This window comes from Alnus glutinosa, chromosome 8, assembly GCF_958979055.1.
Source record: "Alnus glutinosa chromosome 8, dhAlnGlut1.1, whole genome shotgun sequence".
Lineage (NCBI taxonomy): Eukaryota > Viridiplantae > Streptophyta > Magnoliopsida > Fagales > Betulaceae > Alnus > Alnus glutinosa.
In genome coordinates, this window is record NC_084893.1 from 15,808,071 (window position 1) to 15,832,377 (window position 24,307).

Here is a 24,307-nt window from a genome sequence, read left to right on the forward strand (position 1 = left end):
AAGGTAGGTAAATTCAGTTTTTCAACTGAAGTAGTGCTAGTCACATTAGTTCAACTTCCTCCATCAATGATCATACGACTAGCTTGTTGATGTGGCATCTAGTATGAAAAATTTTCTCCCTTTGTTGTTCCATGTCATCTTTTTTGACATAGGCACTTAAAGCACGCCTAGCCACAAGTGACTCACCCTCCACCGGATACTCCACATCATCGTCACAAGTGTTCTCAAGTGGTGGCATTGGTCATCATCGCCCTTGCTTTCGGTTTCCACCTCTCCATCAACATGTGTGATCATGGTCCTCTTATTTGGGCATTGTGAAGCTATTTGACCTACTCCCAAACGTCGGAAACACTTAATATCACAATTACAAGTTTGGGATTCGGTTTTTACCTTTGTTGACACGGGGAACTTCATCTCTACTTTTTGGTGGTTTGGTTTTGGACTTTAAAATAGCCCCTTCATCCTTCCTCCAATTTGACCTCCATGAAGTAGAGGAGCCTGGATTTTGAAATGACCGAGTTCCTTTCCTTTTAAACTGCTGTTCCACCTTTATTGCCATGTGCACCATGTCCTTCAACTCCAGCACGTTGGCAATGTCTTGATTCAGCCCATTCAAAAACCTTCCCATGGTAGCTTCTCATGATGGCCTTCATTTCCTCCCACGTCTCAATAAGCCTCTCATGGTTTCTCCTCCTATTCATGACAAGTTGATTCTGTTAGTTTTTGTGTTGGCTGCATTCTGTTGGACAAAATCACTTCTATGTAATGTTGCTGCTTTCACAGGGATGCTGTTTTATCTAGAGTCTACTCTTCAGCTATGTTCTTCGAGAAGATTCTGTGAAGTTTTCAAGGATTTATTACGGTTCCCTGTTAGCCGTCCGGATGACGTGGTATTCCGTCCGGACGCTCATCAGTCAGCAACATCCGTCTGGACGACGAGATCTTTCCGTCCAGACGTCCATCAGTGTCTAGATGCTTTGAACAATTCAAGGTTTCATCCATCTGGACGTAATGGCAAATCTTCCGGATGCTCTTCAGAGTTTGAGAAGACCCCAGTGTTCCAGCGCATCCGTCAAGATGATGTGGCTATACCGTCCGGACGCCATTTAGTGTTTGACAAGCATTAGGGTTTCTGACTCAAGACACAGTTATGGGAAGACGGCTGCTACCGTCCAGACGATGTGTGATCCCGTCCGGACGATGTTCTCTATAAGGCAAGACATGCATACAAAGTTCAACCGTCCAGACGGCAGTCTTCATGGTCCGGACGATCAAGCTTCATATATGGAAATTGCGTGCACCAGTTCAACCGTCTGGACGTCAGCCTTCAAGGTTCGGACGCTCCAAGCCTTATTATGGTAATTTCATGCAGTCGAAGTGCAACCGTCCAGACGCTAGGGCAACACCGTTCGGACGCGGCCTTGTATGGAAGCTTTCAGTGCTACTTTGGAAAGGCGGTTGCAGTTGACCGTCCGGACGCTCGGTCAAGCTGTCCGAACACCCTCGGGTATTTTGGTCATAACGTTTTACTCAAATATCGGATTGGAACGAAATCAGCTTCGTTGGAAAGCTAAGAAAAAGTTCTGTATTTTGAGTGTCTGGAAGGCAATTAATAGAGTCCGGATGGACCCCGTCCGGATGGAAAGATTTGCCCGTCCAGACGGCCCTGCAGAAAATTCCAAAATTACTTTTCGGACAAGAAAAGCTTGGACCGTCCGGACGCACGTGCCTCAGACTCCGTTTTTTACTCAAAATAGGGTTTCCTAAGCCTATAAATAAGAGGCTCTAGGCATGCTTTCAACATAGAATTCGGTGGTGAATTCTCTACAGCTTAGAGAGGGTGTTTAGGGAGATATTGAAGATCTGCTAACTCTCTAGCTTTGCCAGTGTGTGATTTGATCAGCTATGAAGTCTATCTTAGGGGTTGGCCCTAAGGTAAAGGATTCCATTGAAGACCCCTTCAGGTAGGAGACCAGGTTGGGAGGCGTTCGTGTTGGGTTACACGTCAGAGTTCAAGGTACGACCACTGCATCAGGGGTATGTGAGTGCTACTACTTTGTAATTAGCTTTGTCTTCTGAATAGTGGATATCCTGGGTTTGGCTGCCCCAGAGTAGTTTTTCTCTTAATTGAGTTTTCACTTCGTCAACAAAAATCTGTGTGTCTTTTATTTTCCGTTGTGCTTAATTTTTGTTGACACTTGTGCACACACTTTTTTTTTTAAGTCAATTTCAATTTTTAATTGGTATCAGAGCAGGCACACTCCGTTGAAAGGATTTATTTCCTAAGTGTGATCCTCATCTCTTGTGACTTCTATTTTTTTATTACACCTTTTATCATGGATTTCTCTCAGTTATCTGAAGAAAATCATGATATTGAGCTCTCTAAAGTTTTTGCTAAAATAGATAAAATTGTTTCTCCAAAAGAGCTCAAAAAGGTGAAGCAAGAAAAAGAGTCTTTAATTGTTCAGTTATCTGAATCACATGCTTTGATTGACTCTTTGAGATTTGAGAATACAATGCTATTTAACATTATTGATACACTTGAGAATAAATTAAAAGAATCTGAGGATCTTTTGAAAAAATTCTTAAGTGATAATTTGAAAAGCATGCTTTGAATTCATTCAGATATTTCTAACAAGTCTGCTTCAATTGTTGATGATATGAGTACTTCTACTTCACATGCTTCTGATTCTGAAATAGATTCTATTGATATTAAGCTTGTGATAGTAGATACAGCTTGTTTAGAAAATTCTTGCTTAACTAATCATGTGATGCCAAAATCCAAAGATACAGGTACACAAGCTCATGGTAAGTTTGTCCCTACTTGTCATAATTTTGGGAAGATTGGTCATATTAGGCCAAATTGTTATTTGTTGAAATCCCACAGGCCTTGGATTAAGTAGGATGCTCTGAGGAAAAGTGAAGTTGAAGATTCTTTCTCAGCAAAATATGTCCCTCCGCATAGGAGACATATAAAAGGTAAAGGCAATGTTATTTGTAAGAATGCTAATCATAATTTTGCAGAGAATACAAAGAAGCATTCAAACAAAAGAAACTTGCCTACCTGTCATTAATGCGGCATCACCGGTCACATCCGATCCAAATGCCCACAACTCCAGAAGTTGAAGGTTCAGAGGAAGCTGCCAACTAGAGCTACATCAGGCACTCTACCTCCTACAGCGCTTCAGGCTCCACGGCATCAGCAGCAGTTTGTTCCTGCCTATCATAGTGGCAAATCAAATAAGAACAAATCAAGGCGCTACAAGAGAAAGCCGCAGAAGCCCATTAGCTACCATGACTATGAAGGGTTTCTGAGCCTGATGCAAGGTATGCTAAGGAGAATGGACAACATGAGCAAGACCTGCAAGCTACCGCCACGAGTCAAGCAGGTATGGGTCAAGATGGATGAGACCATTCACCCCTTGAGGGGGAGTGGACTCACCTAGTAAAGGTGAAGTCTTCCCATGCCTAGGATTTTGATTCCTAAATCCTAGTGCATGTCAGGTATGTTTACATTGCATCGTTTATCATGTCATATCTTATTCATGCCTTGCATTCTATTTGAGGAACCTTTTTATTCTATCCCTATATTTTCTTTGGTTTTCTTGAGAAACATCTACAGATATTTTTTTTTGGGGATGACAGTTAAAGCACGTCGAGCGGCTGCTTTTCTGTCTTGGTATTTCTAAACCTCTCTCCATGAGGACAGGTTTGGTTTTACCTTACATGCTGGGATTAGATGTCATTTCCTTTTCCATAAGCATGTCTTTGTTATTTTTTTTGTCTCATTTTTCAACCAAAAAAAAAAAAATTGGGAGAAGATGCGGAACTTTATTTCTTTCTTTTGATAGCATTTCAGATATTGCATGTGTTTTTTCCTGATATCTCAGTTCATTGTGCATTAATTAAATATGCTTATATATGATTGAGAGTTTATACATGATATCTGCTAAGTTTTCCTGTTGCATCTTAATGATAGATAGTTACTTTCCTCATGCGATGAAAATGTGCATTATCTAAGACTCCCCTAAGGTACATCTTTTCCTTCTCTGACTTTTTGCTTCTAGAAATTCTAGATAAGAGAAGAGGTCTTTGATTAAGATGGTCAAATTGACCACATGCTAGTTGAACCTAGAGCCTAAAAATTCTGGCACTCTCTAGGTTGCAGCACCATAAGAATCAAGTAGTAAATCATATGCATTATGTGCTTTTAAATTGTATATTCACTGCTTATGTGCTGAATTTGCTATATGCCTTGCCCTTTACGTGCAAGTAAAAAAAATTTACTTTGTCCTTCATGATACAAGTAAAACGATTAAATGCTGCATCTTAGGGGGGTGTATCAGATAAGGGTGGCTAGGCCCTAGTAAGATAAGGTTTGACTTTTGGCTGATCTTTCATTGATTTTCTCTCTTGTTTGAAAAATCTGGTTGTTTTTTTGTCATATCAGTGAATTTCATACCTTATTGAGAAAGTCTTCACACACACACGCATTGCATGAGTTGAATAATCTATTTAAAATTTCTATCTGCAGGGAAATTTGTGCTTATTGAATACTTAACTCTCATTTATATCTTTGCATATTTTTGCAATGCTATTTGACTGCTTTATCAGTTGATTATACATGCATGTTCTGAAGCTAACTTTTGGAAAAAATATATTTATGCATATTTTCCTCAAGTTTCAGATTTTCAAGTGTGAAGCATTCGGACGGACCTATTCTTCGTCCGGACAAGCACAGTCTTACCATATGCTGACCTAGTAGTTGCCATCCGGATGGTTAAGTGACACATCCGGACAGGATCTCTACAGGTTTAAGACTTGCGTCTCTTTCTCTGCCATACACACATCTTTGCATTTTTATTGATTTATCATGGTATCTTGTGTGTTTTTCTCGTGGATTTCTCCCGAGATTTTGGCATTTTTTGCACATCTCTTTTCATCCCATGATCTTCATTGTGTCTTCCGTTATTCTTTTAAGTCTTTGTGATTTTAGAATATTGGAATATTTGTTGGGATATTTTCTTGAGATAGTGTGCATGAAAATCCTTCTCTGTCTGTGTGTTGGGCTGATTTTGATATATTTATGCCTTATGAGTAGCTGCATTGCTTATCTCTTTGGCATCCATTTGACAGCCGTCTTAAATACCACATTATTTTTGAACTAATAGGATCTAATGGTATTTTTGGAAGTATTTCTGGTTGGTTTTGATTTAGGAATATGACATCCAGCGGCTCCCAGCACAATGTTTGACAGATGGATCCTTTGGAAAACTGACTATTGTTGAAGTTGGATGTTCAAATTCCAAAGGTCTCAGGATTAAGATGAGCTTTTCCCCCTAGCTCATGCAGAGCCTTCCGTAGCATTCCCTTAGATCTGCATCAGTTTGAGGTTCAGTGGTGACTCTCCTTAGTTATCTTGCAAACCAGTTGCTTATAGGATGTCAATCTGCGGATAACCAGTTTCAGGCTTTGCAAAATCAAGAGATTGAAGGATTTTCAGTTCGTGCTTCCCGGCTTCCTGAGCTAGAAGCCGAAGTAGTACAAATCCAGCTTTTACGGATTTCTCTCCATTACTTGATTTCAGTGGATCAGCAGGATTTGGTACTTTGAGGATTTCTGTTCCTCTCTTTTGAGCCACTTGCAGACTTTTCTCTATTTTGTTTTGGATTTTAGAAAGTTTTTTGTTTGTGGATATTATTACTCTATTTACCCTTGTACTTTTGAGACTTTGAGGGGGAGTAATTGTTGTTTGGTTTTTCTCATTACTCTGTTTTACCCTTTGTCCATTTGTGACAAAAAGGGGGAGTAATTTTTGATTTGGACCGGGATTGTATTTTTAACCGGTCAAGTGATTTTTGTCCCAGAATGGCCAAAGGGGGAGTTTGTTAGTTTTTGTGTTGGCTGCATTCTGTCGAACAAAATCACTTCTATGTAATGTTGCTGCTTTCACAGGGATGCTTCTTTATCCAGATTCTACTCTTTAGCTATGTTCTTCGAGAAGATTCTGTGAAGTTTTCAAGGATTTATTTCGGTTCCCTGTCAGCCGTCCGGACGACGTGGTATTCTGTCCGGACGCTCATTAGTCAGCAACATCCGGCCAGACAAATAGATCTTTCCGTCCGGACACCCATCAGTGTCTAGATGCTTCGAACAGTTCAAGGTTTCACCCGTCCGGACGCTCTTCAGAGTTTGAGAAGACCCCAGTGTTCCAACGCATCCGTCCGGACGACGTGGCTATACCGTCCAGACGCCATTCAGTGTTTGACAAGCATTAGGGTTTCTGACTCAAGACACAGTTATGGGAAGACGGATGCTACCGTCCGGACGATGTGTGATCCCGTCCGGACGATGTTCTCTATAAGGCAAGACGTGCATACAAAGTTCAACCGTCCGGACGGCAGTCTTCTTGGTCCGGACGATCAAGCTTCATATATGGAAATTGCGTGCACTAGTTCAACCGTCCGGACGTCAGCCTTCAAGGTCTGGACGCTCCAAGCCTTATTATGGTAATTTCGTGCAGCCGAAGTGCAACTGCCGAACGCTAGGGCAACACCGTCCGGACGCAGCCTTGTATGGAAGCTTTCAGTGCTACTTTGGAAAGACGGTTGCAGTTGACTGTCCGGACTCTCGGTCAAGCCGTCTGGACACCCTCGGGTATTTTGGTCATAACGTTTTACTCAAATATCGGATTGGAACAAAATCGGCTTCGTTGGAAAGCTAAGAAAAAGTTATATAAATTGAGCATCTGGAAGGCCATTAATAGCGCCCGGACGGAAAGATTTGCCCGTCCGGACGGCCCTACAAAAAATTCCAGAATTACTTTTCGGACAAGAAAAACTTGGCCCGTCCGGACGCGCGTGCTTCAAACTCCGTTTTGACTCAAAATAGGGTTTCCTAAGCCAATAAATAAGAGGCTCTAGGCATGCTTTCAACATAGAATTCAGTGGTAAATTCTCTACAGCTTAGAGAGGGTGTTTAGGAGATATTGAAGATCTGCTAGCTCTCTAGCTTTGCCAGTGTGTGATTTGATCAGCTGTGAAGTCTATCTTAGGGGTTGACCCTAAGGTAAAGGATTCCATTGAAGACCCCTTCAGGTAGGAGACCTGGTTGGGAGGCGTTCGTGTTGGGTTACACGTCAGAGTTCAAGGTACAACCACTGCATCAGGGTTATGTGAGTGCTACTACTTTGTAATTAGCTTTGTCTTCTGAATAGTGGATATCCTGGGTTTGGCTGCCCCGGAGTGGTTTTTCTCTTAATTGAGTTTCCACTTCGTCAACAAAAATCTGTGTGTCTTTTATTTTCCGATGTGCTTAATTTTTGTTGACACTTGTGCACACACTTTATTTTTGAAGTCAATTTCAATTTTCAGATTCCACTATATAATAGCATAGTCAGTAAACTCAATGACAATGAGTTTTACCTTTTTCTCCTCGGAGTAGTTGTGGCACTCAAAAATCATCTCCACCTTCTTCTCCAATTCCAAGTACGCTTCAGGATAGCTTTTCCCTTGGAACGACAGTATCTTCATTTTGATGTTTCCTAAGTTTTTGTCAATCCCATCTCCCCATCTCGGATCTCCTCAGAAACCTATACTATGCCTTTCTCCCATTGGCACGAACCTGCCCTCACCATTCAATGAAGCTTGATCCTCTTCATCTTCGAGCTCATCCTTGTGGTCATCATTAGAATTATCCATGGGTGCACGCCTTTCTTGCCTTCTAGCATTAGGGACTCTTAGGGGATGCTCCTTGTGCCAAGCAGCAATAACAGCATCTGACCCATCCATCCGATCCCGAATCTCATTAAACACCACGTCCATGAGTGCAAATTGTTGTTGCATAGCTTGCAACATGAAGGACGACTCCTCCCTTTCTTCTTTGGTTCGATGTGTCACCCATATTTTTGAAACTGTAGAAAAGTGTTAGAAATAATTCATTCACAACTGCTAGTTTTTTAATTGGCTACATTCTAGATAAAACAAAAAAACTTTATGTAATGGTTGCGTTTTAACAGGATGGTCGGTTTTCAATTAAGAATCTTCATGTATTCAAACAATGATCAAATCAAAGACAATAACTGATCACAAGATTCTTAAAGATGTCCATGAAGAGTCCTTACAAAATCCAAGACAAAAACAGCCGGTTCCTGTGCAACCGTCTGGACGGGCCTTTTAAGACGTCCGGACACCCCTCAGTGTCCAATAGATAATGATGAAGATGTCCAAACGTCAAAGCAACACCGTCCGGACGCTAGGTCAATCAGTATTCAACAAGGAGTTGGATTTTAGAAGTCGACATTGTTTGAGAAGTCTCTGCAAGTCATCCGGACGATGTGGCAACACGTCCAAATGATGTCCAGTATTTTAGAATATTCCAGAGTTCCGTTCGAACGCAGAAAGGATTTTAGCGAAGACCATCCGGACGCTCGGTCAAGCCGTCCGGATGTGAACCTGATAAAGATAGAATTGCGTTGTTTCTTAAAAGATATCGTAGAAAACCGTCCAAGCGAGGCTAACTTCCGTTCGGACGCTCGCCACCCAGAGCCCGAATCTCAGCAGTTTTAGGTTTCTTGTAAGCCTATAAATAGAGGACCCTAGGCTTGTGTTTTGTACAGAATTCGACAGTGAATTCTATAGTGCTTTGAGAGGGTATTTAGGGAGAATCGAAGATCCGCTAGCTCTCAAGCCTTTGCCGGTGTTTGCTCAACTGTTCGTATGAAGTCTATCTTAGGGGTCGGCCCTAAGGTAAAGGAATTCATCAAAAACTCCTTCAGGTAGAAGATCTGGTTGGGAAGCGTTTACGATGGGCTTCGTGTCGGAGTTAAAGGTATGACTATTGCATAGGGTTATGTGAGTACGAGTGTCTTATAACTAGCTTTGTTGTTGGATAGTGGATTTCCTGGGTTTGGCTGTCCCGGAGTGGTTTTTCTCTTCACATAGTTTCCACTTCGTAACAAATATCTTGTCTTATTTAAATTCCGCATTTAAGATATTTGTTTGCACACAAATACACACACTTGGTTTAAATTAGAAGTCAATAATTATTTTCAACAACACTCCCTCACGTGTTTGCACTCAAATTATGTCACTCACACTCGGGTTTCACTCTTAAATTGGTTTTTTCCTGATATTAATTTCACACTCTCTTGCCTTTTTCCACTCGTAGTTTTCCCTTTTTAATTCTTTATTAAACTAATAAACTTGATCAAGAGATTCAACTTGTGGTATTTAAACCAATACCGATGGCAAGAAAATATTATAGAAACAACGAATCAAAGGAAGATGACAAAAATCAGATTTTTTTTGAGAGAAACTGAAGAAACTACAAAAGTCACGATTCAAGGAAAAATTAACTTTGATAAGCACGATAAATGATAGTATTTGTTGCTTCAGTAACACTTTTTTTTTTTTTTTTTTTTTTTTACGTCTCTCTCTTTTTTTTAAATTTTTTTTTTTTTTTAACTTGGTGCACGAAACAAAACAAGAATAAAGAACAATCAATACAAACGAAACAAGATAGGATGATAACAAGAATAAGAAATAATGAACACAAATGGAATAAGATAAGATGATAACAAGAAACAAAAGATAAAAGGATAGTAAACTTGATTTTAGAACCTTGGCTCTGATACCAAATAATGCGAACCTCAACCGACACGCTTTGAGACCCAACAAAGAATATTGAAATATTTGCCCCAAGAAAACTAAAATTCAGATTTTTGATAGAAAACCCCGACCTAATATTTATAAATGAAATGCGAACCGAATGTATAAAGTAACAAACCCCGACCCAATGATTATAATTGAATCACGAACCGAAGGTATAAAATTTGAATGCCACAAGGAAGAATCATTGATAAGTTCATAAGTTATCTGAAGAACCAATAGAGGAAACAAACCTCACGTTTTCTTTTATTTTTATTCAATGATACTTCATTACAATGAGTGCAGGTTATTTATAACATTTTCAGCCCTACACACCCACTATAAAGAAAAGGAAACTAAAGTATTTTGAAAATAAGAAAATAGATAAAAAAAAAAAAAAAAAATGACTAAAAACATAGGAGCAAAAATTTGGCACTAATAATAGACAAGTCAATCAGCCAATTAATTGGTATAGAATTGACAAGTCAATCAACCAATTAATTGGTATGAAATAGGCAAGTCAATCAGCCAATTAATTGGTATGTAATTGACAAGTCAATTAGCCAAATAATTTGTATGGAATTGGAAAGTCAATCAGCCAATTAATTAGTCTAAAATTAGAAAGTAATCAGCTACTTTCTCCTTCTAATTCCACGCCCACTCCGTCATTAATCCACGCTATTGCTAAGGAAATTACGCTCATCAATAGCTTGAATTAAATTTATTGCACATTCATCTTCCTTTGAGCCAAGCTTGGAATGCCCCATTTTAAAATCACCTCAAATTTCTTGAATCAACCCATTAAGTGCTTCTTTGATCTTCTTGGATCTTGCTCTAGTAATAGGCCCAACTGGAACATGCAATGGATCCTTTAATGGTGTCTGTTGATTCTCATCAAGCACTCTCTCCAATCTTCTTACATACTTCATTTCTCTTTTCCCTATTCCCTCCTATGTGGCTAATCGTATAGAGAAGCTTCATCGAGACTTCTTGTGGGGAGGTGTAGGTGAAGAATTCAAATATCACCTGGTTAGTTGGTCCAAGGTTTGCTCCCCTATTTCAGAAGGTAGTTTGGGCATCGAGAATTTGATGATCTTTAATAAGGCTCTTTTAAGGAAGTGGTTGTGGCGTTATGTGCATGAGAGAGAGGCTTGGTGGAAATCTGTTGTGGATGCAAAGTACGGTTCTTCTTCGGGTGGTTGGTGTTCCTTAGACCCCTCCTGGGTCTCACGGAGTGGGGCTTTGGAAGAACATTAGGAAGGGGTGGAGTTTGTTTTGTAGCCATACCACACTTATTTTGGGAAATAGGTCAAGGATTAGATTTTGGGATGATGTGTGGTGTGGAGAGATGCCTCTCAAGGAAGCTTTCCCAGTTTTGTATGACATAGCTCATGACAAGGATGAGCTCGTTGTAGCTCATTTGGTGTTGGAGAACTGGTCCTATCAGTGAGATGTTAGCTTCTTTCGAGCGGCCCATGATTGGGAGGTGGACGTCTTGGCTTCCTTCTTCACCTTATTGTACTCCACCAGAGTGGATCGTGAAGAGGAAGACTAGCTTTGGTGGTCTCCTTCTCACAAAGGGAAATTTGATGTTAGATCTTTCTATAAGGCACTTGTTTGCAAAGAGACACTTCACTTCCTTTGGAAAAGCATTTGGCGGACCAAGGTTCCCTTGAAAGTGTATTTCTTCGCTTGGGCGGCAATGTTAGGGAAGATCCTTACCTTGGACAATCCTAGAAAGAGGCGTGTCATTGTGATTGATAGATGGTGTATGTACAAAATGAATGGAAAGTCTGTGAATCGCCTTCTTCTCCATTGCGAGGTCGCACACGCTCTATGGAATGCCATTTTTAGTCGCTTCAGTCTGTCTTGGGTTATGCCTCTTCGGGTGGTAGATTTATTCGCTTGCTGGTAGATGAGTAGTCGCTCTCGGAGTGCGATTGTGTGGAAGATGGTTCCTTATTACCTTTTTTGGTGCTTATGGAGGGAACGTAACGATAGACAGTTCAAGGACAAAGAAAGAACCATTGAGAAACTTATTTTCTTTTTCTTTTATTCTTTATGCTCTTGGACGGCTGCGTTTCTTGCCCCTTTAGTGCTTAGTTTTAATGTTTTCCTTGTATTGTTTTATTTTTCTTCTTAACCGCCTATCTTGTATACTCCCTATATACTTAGATTCCGCTTTGTGTTTTTTAATGATATTATTCTTACTTATCAAAAAAAGAAAATCTTTATTTGAAATCGTACACCTAAATGGATCCTTCAGTTGTAAACGAGGTACAATATGTGATACGAAATAAAGTGTAGACGGCAAAAAATAAAAGCTTTAAACCATAGGGGCTAAAAAGTATTTTACTGAATTTATTTATTTATTTTATGTAAATAAAACCGAAAAATTTTAGTCGACCTGTTGTGTTGACGTTCTATCGGCTATAGAAAAAGAATTATTGCCCGCGTCAATTCTGCGATTCACTATACCGGCCCTACATATCAATACTAGCGTTAGCGGAAGGTGTCCACGGCCATCGTCCCCTAAACCAGTATCTGGTCTGAGATATGATGGAAGCACGAAAGTACGTATGGGGAGGGGCGATTCCGCTTCAGATTCATCTCCATGAATCCGAAGTCACCACTCTCCCTCCTCCTCTCCCTGCCCTGGTACTCGTTATTTTTTCTTTTTTCGTTCGAAAAGCGAAACCTATTATTATTATCATTGATGATTATTATGGTTTTCGTTTTCAGATCTTAGCCCCTCGAATAGGGTACCTGCCTTTGTTGGTTCCTCATATAAAACCTCATTTCAGTAGCACGCTTCCTCCTGGGGTCGACACCGTTTGGTTCGATTACAAAGGCTTGCCCCTCAAATGGTATCTTAGTTAAGCCTTTTTTTTATTTTATTAAAAATTCCATTTCTTATTTCTCTGATAGTTGTGCATCTGAGTTAAGCATTTTCTAGAAACCTGTATGTAATTGTTTTAAGCCAAATCGTTTGCTTTCTCGATACAAGGATGCTTCTTTTTCAATGCCTTCTGGGTGACTTGGTGAGTTGGTCCAAGGAATGCTCTCCGATTCCTGAGGGAGGTTTGGGTATAAGAAATTTGTTGGTTCTCAATTGTGCTATGTTAGGTAAGTGGATGTGTCGCTATGGGATTGAGAGAGACCCTTGGTGGAGAATTGTGGTGGATTCAAAATGTGGCAACTTATGGGGTGGGTGGTGCTCTCTTGAGCCTGCAGGAACCTTTGGGGTGGGGTTGTGGAAGAACATTAGAAAAGGCTGGGAGTCATTCTCAAGCTTTCCTAGACTTGTGGTGGGGGATGGTACAAGGATTAGATTTTGGCATAATCTATGATGTGGTGATACGGTTCTCAAGGATGCTTTTCCTGTTCTTTTTGGTATTGCTTGGTCAAAGGACACCTTTGTTGTGGCTAATGTGGAGCTCCTAGCTGGTTCTATTTAGTGGAACGTGAGCTTTACTAAAGAGGCACATGATTGGGAGGTGGGTGTTTTTGCGTCTTTTCTACAAGTCTTGCATTTAGTTACCGTGAGAAGAGGTAGTGAAGATAAGCTTTGGTGGGTTCCCTCCAAAAAAGGTCTTTTCAAGGTTAAGTCGTTCTTTCTGTTCTGAAGGAGTCGTTTTCCTTGGAAGAGCGTGTGGCAGACCCAGGCTCCTTTGAGGGCAGCCTTTTTCGCATGGTTGGCAACTTTAGGCAAAATTCTTACTTTAGATAATCTCAGGAAACAGCGTGTTATTGTCATAGATAGGATGTTGCATGTGTAAGAGAGATTGGGAGTCTGTGGACCATCTTCTTTTTCATTGTGATGTGACTTTTGCTTTGTGAAGTGTTCTCTTTAGCCTCTTCGGGATGTCTTGGGTTATGCCTAGACGAGTTATCAACTTGTTTGTGTGTTGGTGGTTTGCTGGAAGGCCTACGAGTGCTGCGATGTGGAAAATGGTGCCCACTTGCCTTTTTTGGAGGGAGAGGAATAATAGGAGCTTTGAGGATTTGGAGAGATCCTCGGAGAATATTATTTCCTCTTTCTTCCATACTTTGTATCTTTGGACTGCGGCCTTTGTATCCCCTCTAATGATTAGTTATGATGATTTATTGCTCTCTTTTCTCTTTCTAGTTAGGTGTCTCCTCTTGTATATTGCCGGTGTACTTAAGGGTGCGTTACGCTTTTAATAAGATTGGTTTATTACTTATAAAAAAAAAATATCGGTATGATTATATACTACTACACACGCATATATACATATGTACACGCTCACACACACATTTATATAGCATTGTGGGCCCCTTGAAATGTTGTATTTTAAGAAATTAATTGTGAATGGATGGAGAAAAAATGTGATAGCTGATAGCATCTCTTTCTAGCCTACTTATTACTTACAGATAGTATTGTTTCATTGCATTGCAGGTTTTTTAATTTTTATTGATTGAATTTGCATCCTCTTTGTAGGTACATACCAACTGGAATTCTTTTCGATCTTCTATGTGCAGATCCTGAAAGACCTTGGAATTTGACAGTAAATGACTTTGCCTTGATTTTCATAATTTAATCAATGAAATTGTGACTTTGGAGCCCTTGTTTTGAAAATTGGGAGGATAAAAGTCTGATCTTGTCTGTCCAGCAGGTGGTTCATAATACCTTCTTGGGTTTGGCTGATATGGTGTATGGATTGCTATTGAGATATGAGATTCATGAAACCTAAGCCTTAACTTAGGGGTAAAAGGGCAAGAAAACAAAGAAAGATATAGGGTTTAAAATTGTCCCTGCACAGTTGATATGTGATGCTATGCATGCTACTTTGATGTACTGGTCACCTTCGTGATTCCTTTCTATGGCATTTCAAATTGACTTAAATTGCTGTTAGGTTAGGAATTAAAAAGTAGCTTATGAAATGAATGTTGGTTCAAAACTCCCAGAAACAAATGTGGAGTCATATAAATTTGGTAATGGGACTCAGTATGAAATTTTGGAAACTGCTTTTCTATATGATAAAGAACCAGGGTTTCTTTTGCTGGGCACATTAAATAGTTCTATATTTTGCGATATGAAAGTACAATGCCATGATATTGTCATCATATGAGCGCAACATTTATGATTTTAGTTTAAATATAGTTTGATTTATGTTTGGACTTGAATCAATATGCATGTATTGACCTTACCCTGTGAATCTCTAGCCATTCTTTCTATGGAGAGAGCAATGCTAAGTGTGGGATTGATCCCATCCAGAAATTTTATCGGTACTAGCACTCGTCTGCTTACTGTTTAATGCTTTTTTAACCCTTGTACTGAGAAATTAATTTAGGATTTTGAGAAAAAACAATTCCAACATTTGTGTCAGCACCAGTAAATTTTGGAGCATTATCTTCCGTTATTTATCTAAGTAGACAAAATTGGACCATATAGACTGCTTTATGAAAAACCACTTTGGTATGTTAATAGCGTGGGACATCTGCTAATTGTTCTTTGCTATCCAAATCAAAGTGTATTTGCTTGACAACCTTGCATGATTAGGATGATGGAATAAATTTGTGCCCATTCTTTTCTTTTCTTTTACTTCTTCTTCTTCTTCTTCTTCTCTCTCTCTCTCTCTCTCTCTCTCTCTCTCTCTTTTTTAACTTTTTTCTTTTTTAAATTTCATTATGCAACATTTTTCATATTAAACTTCTACCTTTTGGATCTCCTTTATGTAGGTACATTTTAGAGGATATCCCGGAAATGTATTGATTCCTTGTGAAGGTGAAGATAGTGTAAAATGGAGCTTTATTAATTCATTGAAAGAGGTCAGTGTATGATATGTTTGGTAGAGTTTTTTTGGATTGTAGTAATTTTGATGTGATGTTCTGGTGTCTCTTCATGGAAAGTTGCAATATATATTCAAAGAAATTGATTGTGGTATCAATTTTAAAGCCCAATAACATGATCCATACTTGCATGTATATTGTTGAAAGGACTGCATGTGAACTACTTAATGATCCTTGTACTTTTCATATTCTAGTCTGTTAGATATGACCAAGTGTGACACCTTAGAAAGTTAGTCTCATATTTGGAAGATGAATTGCTCGCATAGTGGGTGGATTATAAATGAACTTGTGGGTTCTAAGTTCTTAGGCTTTACAATTAATTTTAGGGAGCTCCAATTGCAACTTGACCATTCCTTCGGGACATTTGATAAAATTGGAGCAATGTAGAGAAGATTAACATGAGCCTAGTGCAAGGATTTTTTTTTGATAAGTAATTGACAAATACCATTAAAAGCGTAAGGTATCCCTTAGTACACATGAAATATATATGCTAAAGAAAACACCTAGCTAGAAGAAGTAAAAAGAACAAGAAAATTACTAACTAATCGTCAAAGGAGACACATAAGCAGCTGTTCACAGATACAAAGTTTTGAAGAATATAAACTTAATCTCCTCAAAAGTCCTCTTCCAGTCTTCAAAACTTCTGTTATTTCTTTCCCTCCATAAACACCATAAAAGGCATGTAGGCATCAATTTTTTATTTTTTTTTTTATTTTTACACAGCAGCACTTTGTGGGACTGCCAAAGGTCCACCAACAAGTATACAGATCGACTACACGACTAGGCATAACTCAAGACAGTCTAGAACAATTGAAAAAATCAATCCAAATGGCATAAGCCATGTCGCAATGAAGAAGAAGAAGGTTCACATACTCTCCATTCCTATTACATATATAAGATCTGTCCACCATAATGACGTGCTGCCTTTTGAGGTTATCCATGATAAGAATCTTACTTAGAGCCGCTGACCACGTAAAAAAGACTGCCATCAAAGGAGCCATAGTCCGCCGCACACTCTTCCAAGGGAAATGGCATCCTTCACTACAAACCAAGGACCAAAAGAAGGATTTAACCTTGAACAACCCTCTTTTGGAGGGGACCAACCACAACTTGTCTTCATTACCTTGTTTCACTCTAGCTGAATATAACACCTGGAAGACTGAGGCAAAGACATTCACCTCTCAATCATGAGCCGCTCTAGTAAAGCTCACATTCCATTGAATGGAATTACCATAAAACTACAAGTGAGTGGAAATAGAGGCATGAGGCATCCTTTGTACATGCAATATCAAATAAATGCGTAAGGCCACATCCCCACAACACTGATCGTGCCAAAATCTAATCTTGTAGCCATTTCCCACCTCAAATTTGGTATGACACGAAAAATTCCCCCAACCCTTCCTAATATTCTTCCATAACCACCCCACTCTCCACTCTCCACCAAGCCTATCTCTCAAGCCCATAGGTTCACAACCATTTACCTAAGAGAGCACGATTGAACACCAGCAAGTTTCGAATTCCAAACCCTCCTTTAGAGAGCGACAGACAAATCTTAGGCTAGCTAACCAAATGATATTTGAACTCATTACCTAGCCCACCCCATTAGAAATCACGCTGGAGCTTCTCAATATGGTTAGTAACACTCACCGGGGGAGGAAAGAGGGACATGCAATACATAGGCAAATTGGCAAGGGTGCTCTTGATAAGGGTAACCCTACCACCCTTTGACAAATACATCATTTTCTAACTAGCTAATAGACGCTCTATCTTCTCAATAACACTGTCCCAAATATGCTTGGCATTGTAGGAGGCCCCCAACGGTAGGCTCAGATAATTCACCGGGAAAGAGGAAACCCCACAACCTAGAATTCTAGCCAACCTTTCCACATGTTCAATATTTCCCACAGGTACTAGTTTTGACTTAGCCAAGTTAATATTTAAGCTCGAAGTAACTTCAAAGCAAAGGAATAAGCAACACAAATGACAAAGATGAACAGGAGTGGAACTGCAAAAGATCGAAGTATCATCAACAAGCAGAAGGTGAGAGAAGACAAACCCACCAACGTTACCCATAGAGAAACCAAAAAACAGCCCCCCACTCACAGCAGCATAAATCATTCTACCCAATGCCTCCATCACAAGGACAAACAACAAAGGGGACTAGGGGTCACCTTGTTTCAAACCACGGGAGCTACTGAACTTGTTGGAGTGCCATTCACCAAAACCGAGGTGCACTGAGGAAATGCAATTAGCTATCTAAGAGCACCATTTCCCCCTCCAAAATTACATCTCCTCCGCATATACAACAGAAAGATGGGGTGGAAGGGGATCCCTCTATGTGGGTGGTTGCTTTACTCCAACCGTTGAAAAGGCGAGAGCACTTTGGGTTGAACAGTTTGATACAATCTCAAAAGTGGCAGGTAGGTTTTGGTTCGTCTGGGGAGATTGTTGTGTGGGATCAGGGCGATGAGGTTTGGGATGGGGAGGATGGAGAATCCCTTTACCCTTTGGGTGTTTTTCCTCTTGGCATGCCCTTGGATTGGGCGTTGGATGGTGATGAGGACGAGGATTTGTCCTTGGAGATTCTGGATGCCATTGAAGAGGATTTTCATCGTAAAGTAAAGGTTGCGCGTCCAAAGACCAAAGGTAGGAGGGGGCTGTTGAATCTGAAAAGTTCTATTAACTACAGTGATGCAAGCGCGTCCTCTCGGCAATGGAAAGACAAGGCTCACATGATGTCATGTTGAGTGCTCCATGTGGGTTTGAGGGCTTTAGGTCCTTACGGATTTGGTGGGTTTCTTTTTGTGGGTTGGCTTGGTTGTTCCTGTGTATACTTCTTGTGTACTTATGGGGGCCTTATGCTTTTTTTTTTTTTTTTTAATAAAATTTTAGTACTTACAAAAAAATATACATATACAATAGAAAGTCCCAATTAACATGATCATTAGCTTTTTCTAGATCTATTTGCATATAACACCTGTCTCACCAGATCTTAACCTACTATCAAGGCATTCATTGGCGATAAGAATAGGATCTAGGATTTGCCTACCTCTTAAGAGTGCATTCTGTGACTTAGAGATGATCTTCTCCAACACCATCTTGAGCCTATTTGTTAGAATCTTGGCAATAATTTTATAGACACCCCCACAAGACTAATCGGGCAAAAGTCCTTGAGGTTGGCAGCCTCTGGAATCTTCGGAATGAGAGTAATAAATGAAGCATTAAGGCTCTTCTCAAACTTACCTCTGGCATGGAAGTCACAAAAACTCTTCATTATATCCACTTTTAACACATGCCAACAAGCTTGGAAGAACACCATAGAGAAATCGTTAGGGCTTGGCGCCTTGTCACCATTCATAGCTTTCACTACCTCCCTCACCTCCTCTACCTCAAAACCTCTCTCCAACCAATTAGCCTCAGTCTCTTCAATGGAATCAAAGGAAAGACCATCCACCAACGGCCTCCGACTACCTTGCACGGTATAAAGCTTGTGATAAAATTGGACAATGTGCTCGTTGATCTCTACCTGATTAGTAGAAAGTCTACCGCCAATCAGTAAGGAATCAATGTAGTTCTTCCTTATGTTGGAGTTAGCTATTGTGTGAAAGAATTTAGTACACTTATCGCTCGCCCTTAACCACAACACCCTAGATTTTTGCTTTCAACTCACCTCCTCCATGAGAGTAGATCTCTCTAACTCATTAACAACTGCTGCCTTCCTCATTTTCTCAACGCCTAAGACCCTTCCTTCTTCAAGGACATAAAAAACATGCAACTCTTCTAGAAGGATCTTCTTCTTCCTTTCTACATTGCCAAACACCTCCTCGTTCCATCTCTTCAAATCAATTTTCAATGCCTTTAACTTGCAAGCTAAAACAAAGTTCGATGTGCGTTGGAAAAGATAAGAGTCCCAGCACTGTTTCACCTAGTACACAAAACCTTTAGCCTTTAACCACCTGTTTTCAAACTTGAAAGACCTACTCCCCCTTGGAGCATCACCACAATCAAGGAGGATTGAGAAATGATCCGTACAAAGACGAGGAGGGAGCCTCCTCTAACAAATATCAGTAAACAAGGCTTCCCATGCCGGAGAGACAAGGAATCTATCAATTCTGGATCAAACAGGAGGGTCCCGAATATTCAACCAAGTAAAAGTACCGCCAACAAGAGGTAGGTCCATCAGACCCTAATAAAAAATGAAGTTAGAGAACTCCATCATAGAATGGCATAAGTGAGCCTCACTCTACCTTTCACTAGGGAAGCGGGTATCATTAAAATCACTCCCAATACACCAAGGCAAGCCCCACTAACTGAGCAAACCAGCCAACTCATCCCAAAGAAGCATTCTATCCCTATCAGAATTAGGGCCATAGACACCCGCAAAAGCCCAGGTAGAATGATCTTTCAACGTTTCTAAAGGTTATAGCCAAGGTGAAGTCTCCTACACACTCGTCTATCTTTTTGACCACCCTTTTTCCCACATAATCAAATACCACTTCAAGCACCACTGGAGTCCAAGTAACACCAGTCCACACGATGACACGCCCATAAATTGCGCAGAATGCTACGAGACATGACATCAAGTTTAGTTTCTTGAAAACAAACAATATCCACCTTCCATTCTCTGATCAAATTCCTAACCCTTAGGCATTTCTTCACCTCATTCAACCCTCTCAAGTTCTAGGAGAATAACCTAGACTTCACTGCGAGGTCGCCCGGGATCTTTGGAGCTACGTTCTTATTTTATTTGGGGTTGAGTGGGTTATGCCACGAACGGTGTTGGAGTTGTTGAATAGTTGTGGGGCGGCGATTGGGTGTGGTCATGTTAAAGAGACTTGGCGGTTAGCTCCTCTGTGCTTGCTGTGGTGTATTTGGAGGGAGCGGAATGCTCGACTGTTTGATGATGTAGAGACATCTATGGTGGAGCTACGGAAGCGGTTGCTCAATACATTATATTTTTGGATAGCGCCCCATCATAGTTTGAGTGTTTTTACTTATGTAGACTTTTTAAATTTATTCTCTGTTCATCCCTTTTAGGGGTTCTCTTGTATATTTCTCGTGTATAAGGGTTGCGCCCTGTTACGGACCTATGTGCGACGTAGGAAGTGTGGGCAGGAAGCAAGCGGACACTTAGCCAAAGACCTCATTAGGGTTCAAGGAGAGGATGTAAGTGGCGGCTATAGTAGTGAAGGATGAGAATGGAAAGTCGGTGTTTTCCAGCAAGGGTTTCGGTAGTCATCTTACAAGGAAAGTATCTCCTAGGAATAAGGAACATGATTTCCACTAGAATAGGATATTGCTACAATAAGGGAATTCCTTATAGACAAGAATTCCTAGAAATAAGGGATTTGATGTAATTCCATAATTATATTCTGCTTGTAATCTCTATTTAAAGAGATCCTGATTCATAATAAAGCATGATCAATTTACCCTAAAAAATTCTCAACTCTCGTGGTTGAATTAGGAGGCAGAGGTACCTCGAATACCTCGTATCAATCCTTCACCCTACACCATAGGTAAATGTAGGAGGTTCTATCCTGCTGGTTTGCCCACCCACAGACCAATAACTCGATCCCAGACCCAGTCACGCAACAACTTGGTATCAGAGCCAAGTCCTGAAGTAATGGAGCAACGAGTGGAACGCATGGAGAAGGAAATAGAGAAACTAACGGAGGGTCAGAAATGCATAGAAGAGATGCTGAGCGCCCATATCTCCAAGAATCCGAACCCTCAGGAGGAAGAACAGAGTAACGCAGCAAGTTCATCAAAGGGCCGAACTGGAGGATTCAATCGAACTGAATCAGGTAATTCCTTTCCTAAGGTGGCCAAGTTAAATTTTCCAAAATTTGACGACTCAGAAGACCCAACAAGTTGGGTGTGCCGGGCAGAGCAGTTCTTTGAATTTCAGGGGACTGCCGAGGAGGACAAGGTGGGGTTGGCAGCCTATCACCTGGAAGGAGAGGCCCAACTGTGGTATCAATTGTTTAAGGAGAGTGAGGAGCAAGTGTCGTGGGAAACGCTGAGGAGTGGACTGCATGTGCGGTATGGGCCGACCCAATTTGACGATTTTTTTGGTGATCTCACCAAGCTGCGTCAAACGGGGACGGTGCGGGAATATCAGGGGGAGTACGAACGCTTGCTGAGCAAGGCTGGGCGTCTTTCGTTGACACAGCAGGTGAGTGGCTTCATTAGTGGGCTGAAGGAGAGTATAAGGCCGGAGGTTCAAGCTTCTCGGCCCTCCACCCTCACGGCTGCAGTGGGGTTGGCACGGTTGTATGAGGCAAGGTTGACAGCGCAACGACGGCCGACTTACCCCTATGAACCCCGAAGAACCATGGGCCAGGCGAGTGCACCACCGTTACCATCCGCAAGCCTTATGCGGAACCGATCCCCGGTGATCAAAAAGTTGAACCCGGCTGAATTGAAGGAACGAAGGGAAAAGGGACCTCTGTTTTAATTGTGACGACAAGTTCTCTCCGGGGCACAGATGTAAGAAGCTGTTCCTGATTGAAGGAATTTATAAGGAAGACAATGATCCTCCAGAGGAGGAAGGGGCGCGAGGAACTTGGGAGGACGACGAACTAGAAATTCCGGAAATATCTCTCCATGCAATATCTGGGGTACAAAACCCACAGACTATGCGCATCGCGGGAACCATCCGGAAGGCCTGGGTAATTCTGCTGGCAGACACGGGAAGCACACACAATTTTTTGAACATTGAATTGGCCGAGCGGCTGGGCTTGGACCCCGACAAACAGACGGCCTTCGAGGTCTTGGTGGCTAACGGGGAAAGACTTCCCAGCAAGGGGAAGTGTTCTGCGGTGCCAGTATGGTTGGGAGGTACCTTATTCAAGCTGGAATTTTTTCTTGTTGATCTACATGGGTACGATTCAGTTTTAGGGGCACAATGGTTGAAGATGTTAGGACCCGTTCTGTGGGATTTTTCCTCACTCTGCATGAGATTTCGGTGGCAAGGGAAGCAAGTCATGCTGGTTGGATTGGAGGCACCGAGGAACAGAATGCTGGAAGGTCCAGAAATGCAGAAGGAATTGAAGCGCAACGGAGAGGGAGTTCTCCTTCAGCTATTTGCAGTCCAGTTGGGGATTGAGCAGTGCTGCCCAGGAGTAGACAGCCCGAACCTTCAGCGCCTCCTGGAAGAATTCCAAGAAATTTTTGGTGAGCCCCAAGGGTTGCCCCCGGTGCGACCTCAAGACCACAAGATTCCCCTGATTCAAGGCTCTTCTCCAGTGAACGTGAGGCCCTACAGGTACCCCTACTATCAAAAGAATGAAATAGAAAAGATAGTGCTAGAATTACTTAACAATGGAGTCATCCGAGCCAGCAATAGCCCATACTCCTCACCAGTCTTATTGGTCAAGAAGCATGACGGATCGTGGAGGTTATGTGTGGATTATCGCGCCCTCAATCGGATCACTATCAAGGATAAGTATCCGATTCCGGTCATTGATGAACTGTTGGATGAATTGCATGGCGCGCAATACTTTTCTAAACTGGACCTCCGCTCCGGGTACGATCAGATTCGGATGCAAGAGCAGGACATAGAAAAAACAGCCTTCCGGACGCATCACGGGCACTTCGAGTTTTTGGTAATGCCCTTTGGCCTCACTAATGCTCCATCCTCCTTTCAGTCCTTGATGAATGACGTATTTCGAGACTATCTACGTAAGTTCGTTCTCGTTTTTTTTTATGACATACTGATTTACAGTAAGTCTTGGGAGGACCATCTATATCACTTGACTTGTGTCTTTGGCATTTTGAGAACTCATCACCTGTTTGTGAGAATGGACAAGTGCAGTTTTGGCCAACAGCGGGAGAACTACCTAGGCCATTTTATTGAGCAAAATGGAGTAGCTGTGGACCCTTCCAAAATCCAAGCTATGCTGGATTGGCCGAGACCTTCCAACATCAAGGCACTTCGGGGCTTCCTTGGGCTTACCGGCTACTATCGGAAGTTTATCCAGCATTATGGTACGATTGCCCGACCCCTCACTCAACTCTTAAAGAAAGACGCTTTCGGGTGGAATGAGGAAGCCAGCAGCTCATTTGATCGCCTTAAGGAAGCCATGACAAAAGCACCGGTATTGGCCCTACCTGATTTTTCCAGGACCTTCGTCATCGAGTGCGATGCCTCGGGCAGTGGAATAGGGGCTGTGTTGATGCAGGACCGTCGCCCCATTGCGTTCTTCAGTCAGGCCCTTCATGGTCGTAACTTCTCTCTTTCCACCTATGAGAAGGAAATGCTCGCCCTCGTCACTGCCATTCAGCGATGGCGCCCCTACCTCTTGGGCCAACGATTTGTGGTTCGGACCGACCACCATAGCCTCAAATACTTGTGGAATCAAACTATCACCACCGAGGCTCAACAAAAGTGGCTAGCCAAGCTCATGGGCTATGATTTCACGATTGAATACAAGCAGGGGCATGATAATCGTGTTGCGGATGCTCTCTCTCGACAGGAGGAAGGAACTCTCATGGCCCTTTCTATACCTATCCCTCACTGGATTGCTCCTATCCAACAGGAAGTTCAGCATGATCCAGACCTCCAGACTTTGGCAAAACGCATTCAGCAGGATGGAGAGGTGGGACCGTGGCGTCTGCAGGGAGGGCTGATTTACTTCAAAAACCGAATCTATCTCAAGGCTGAATCACCCACAGCAGCTGCCATAATCGCAGAATTCCACAACAGTACGCATGAAGGCTACCACAAAGGTTTACAGCGCATTCGGTCTGTTTTTTACTGGCCTCACATGCAACGGCAGCTTCGCAACTTTATAAAAAATTGTGACGTTTGTCAGCGCCACAAAGCTGAAGCTACCAAGCCCGCC

General features: G+C 41.6%; 1 protein-coding gene across 2 annotated transcripts in view; it reads left to right on the forward strand.

Moving 5' to 3' along the window:
• The first annotated feature begins 12,083 nt into the window (after positions 1-12,083).
• Positions 12,084-24,307, forward strand: part of LOC133874860 (autophagy protein 5) — a 46,033-nt gene continuing 33,809 nt past the window's right edge. Inside the window, exons 1-4 of one of the 2 annotated variants that reach the window (XM_062312747.1) lie at positions 12,084-12,305; positions 12,390-12,514; positions 14,110-14,176; positions 15,351-15,440. In XM_062312747.1, coding sequence (XP_062168731.1) covers positions 12,204-12,305; positions 12,390-12,514; positions 14,110-14,176; positions 15,351-15,440 — 384 coding nt within the window. In that variant the 5' untranslated portion in view covers positions 12,084-12,203. The remainder of the gene's footprint in view (positions 12,306-12,389; positions 12,515-14,109; positions 14,177-15,350; positions 15,441-24,307) is intronic. The other variant, XM_062312746.1, reaches the window with a different exon arrangement.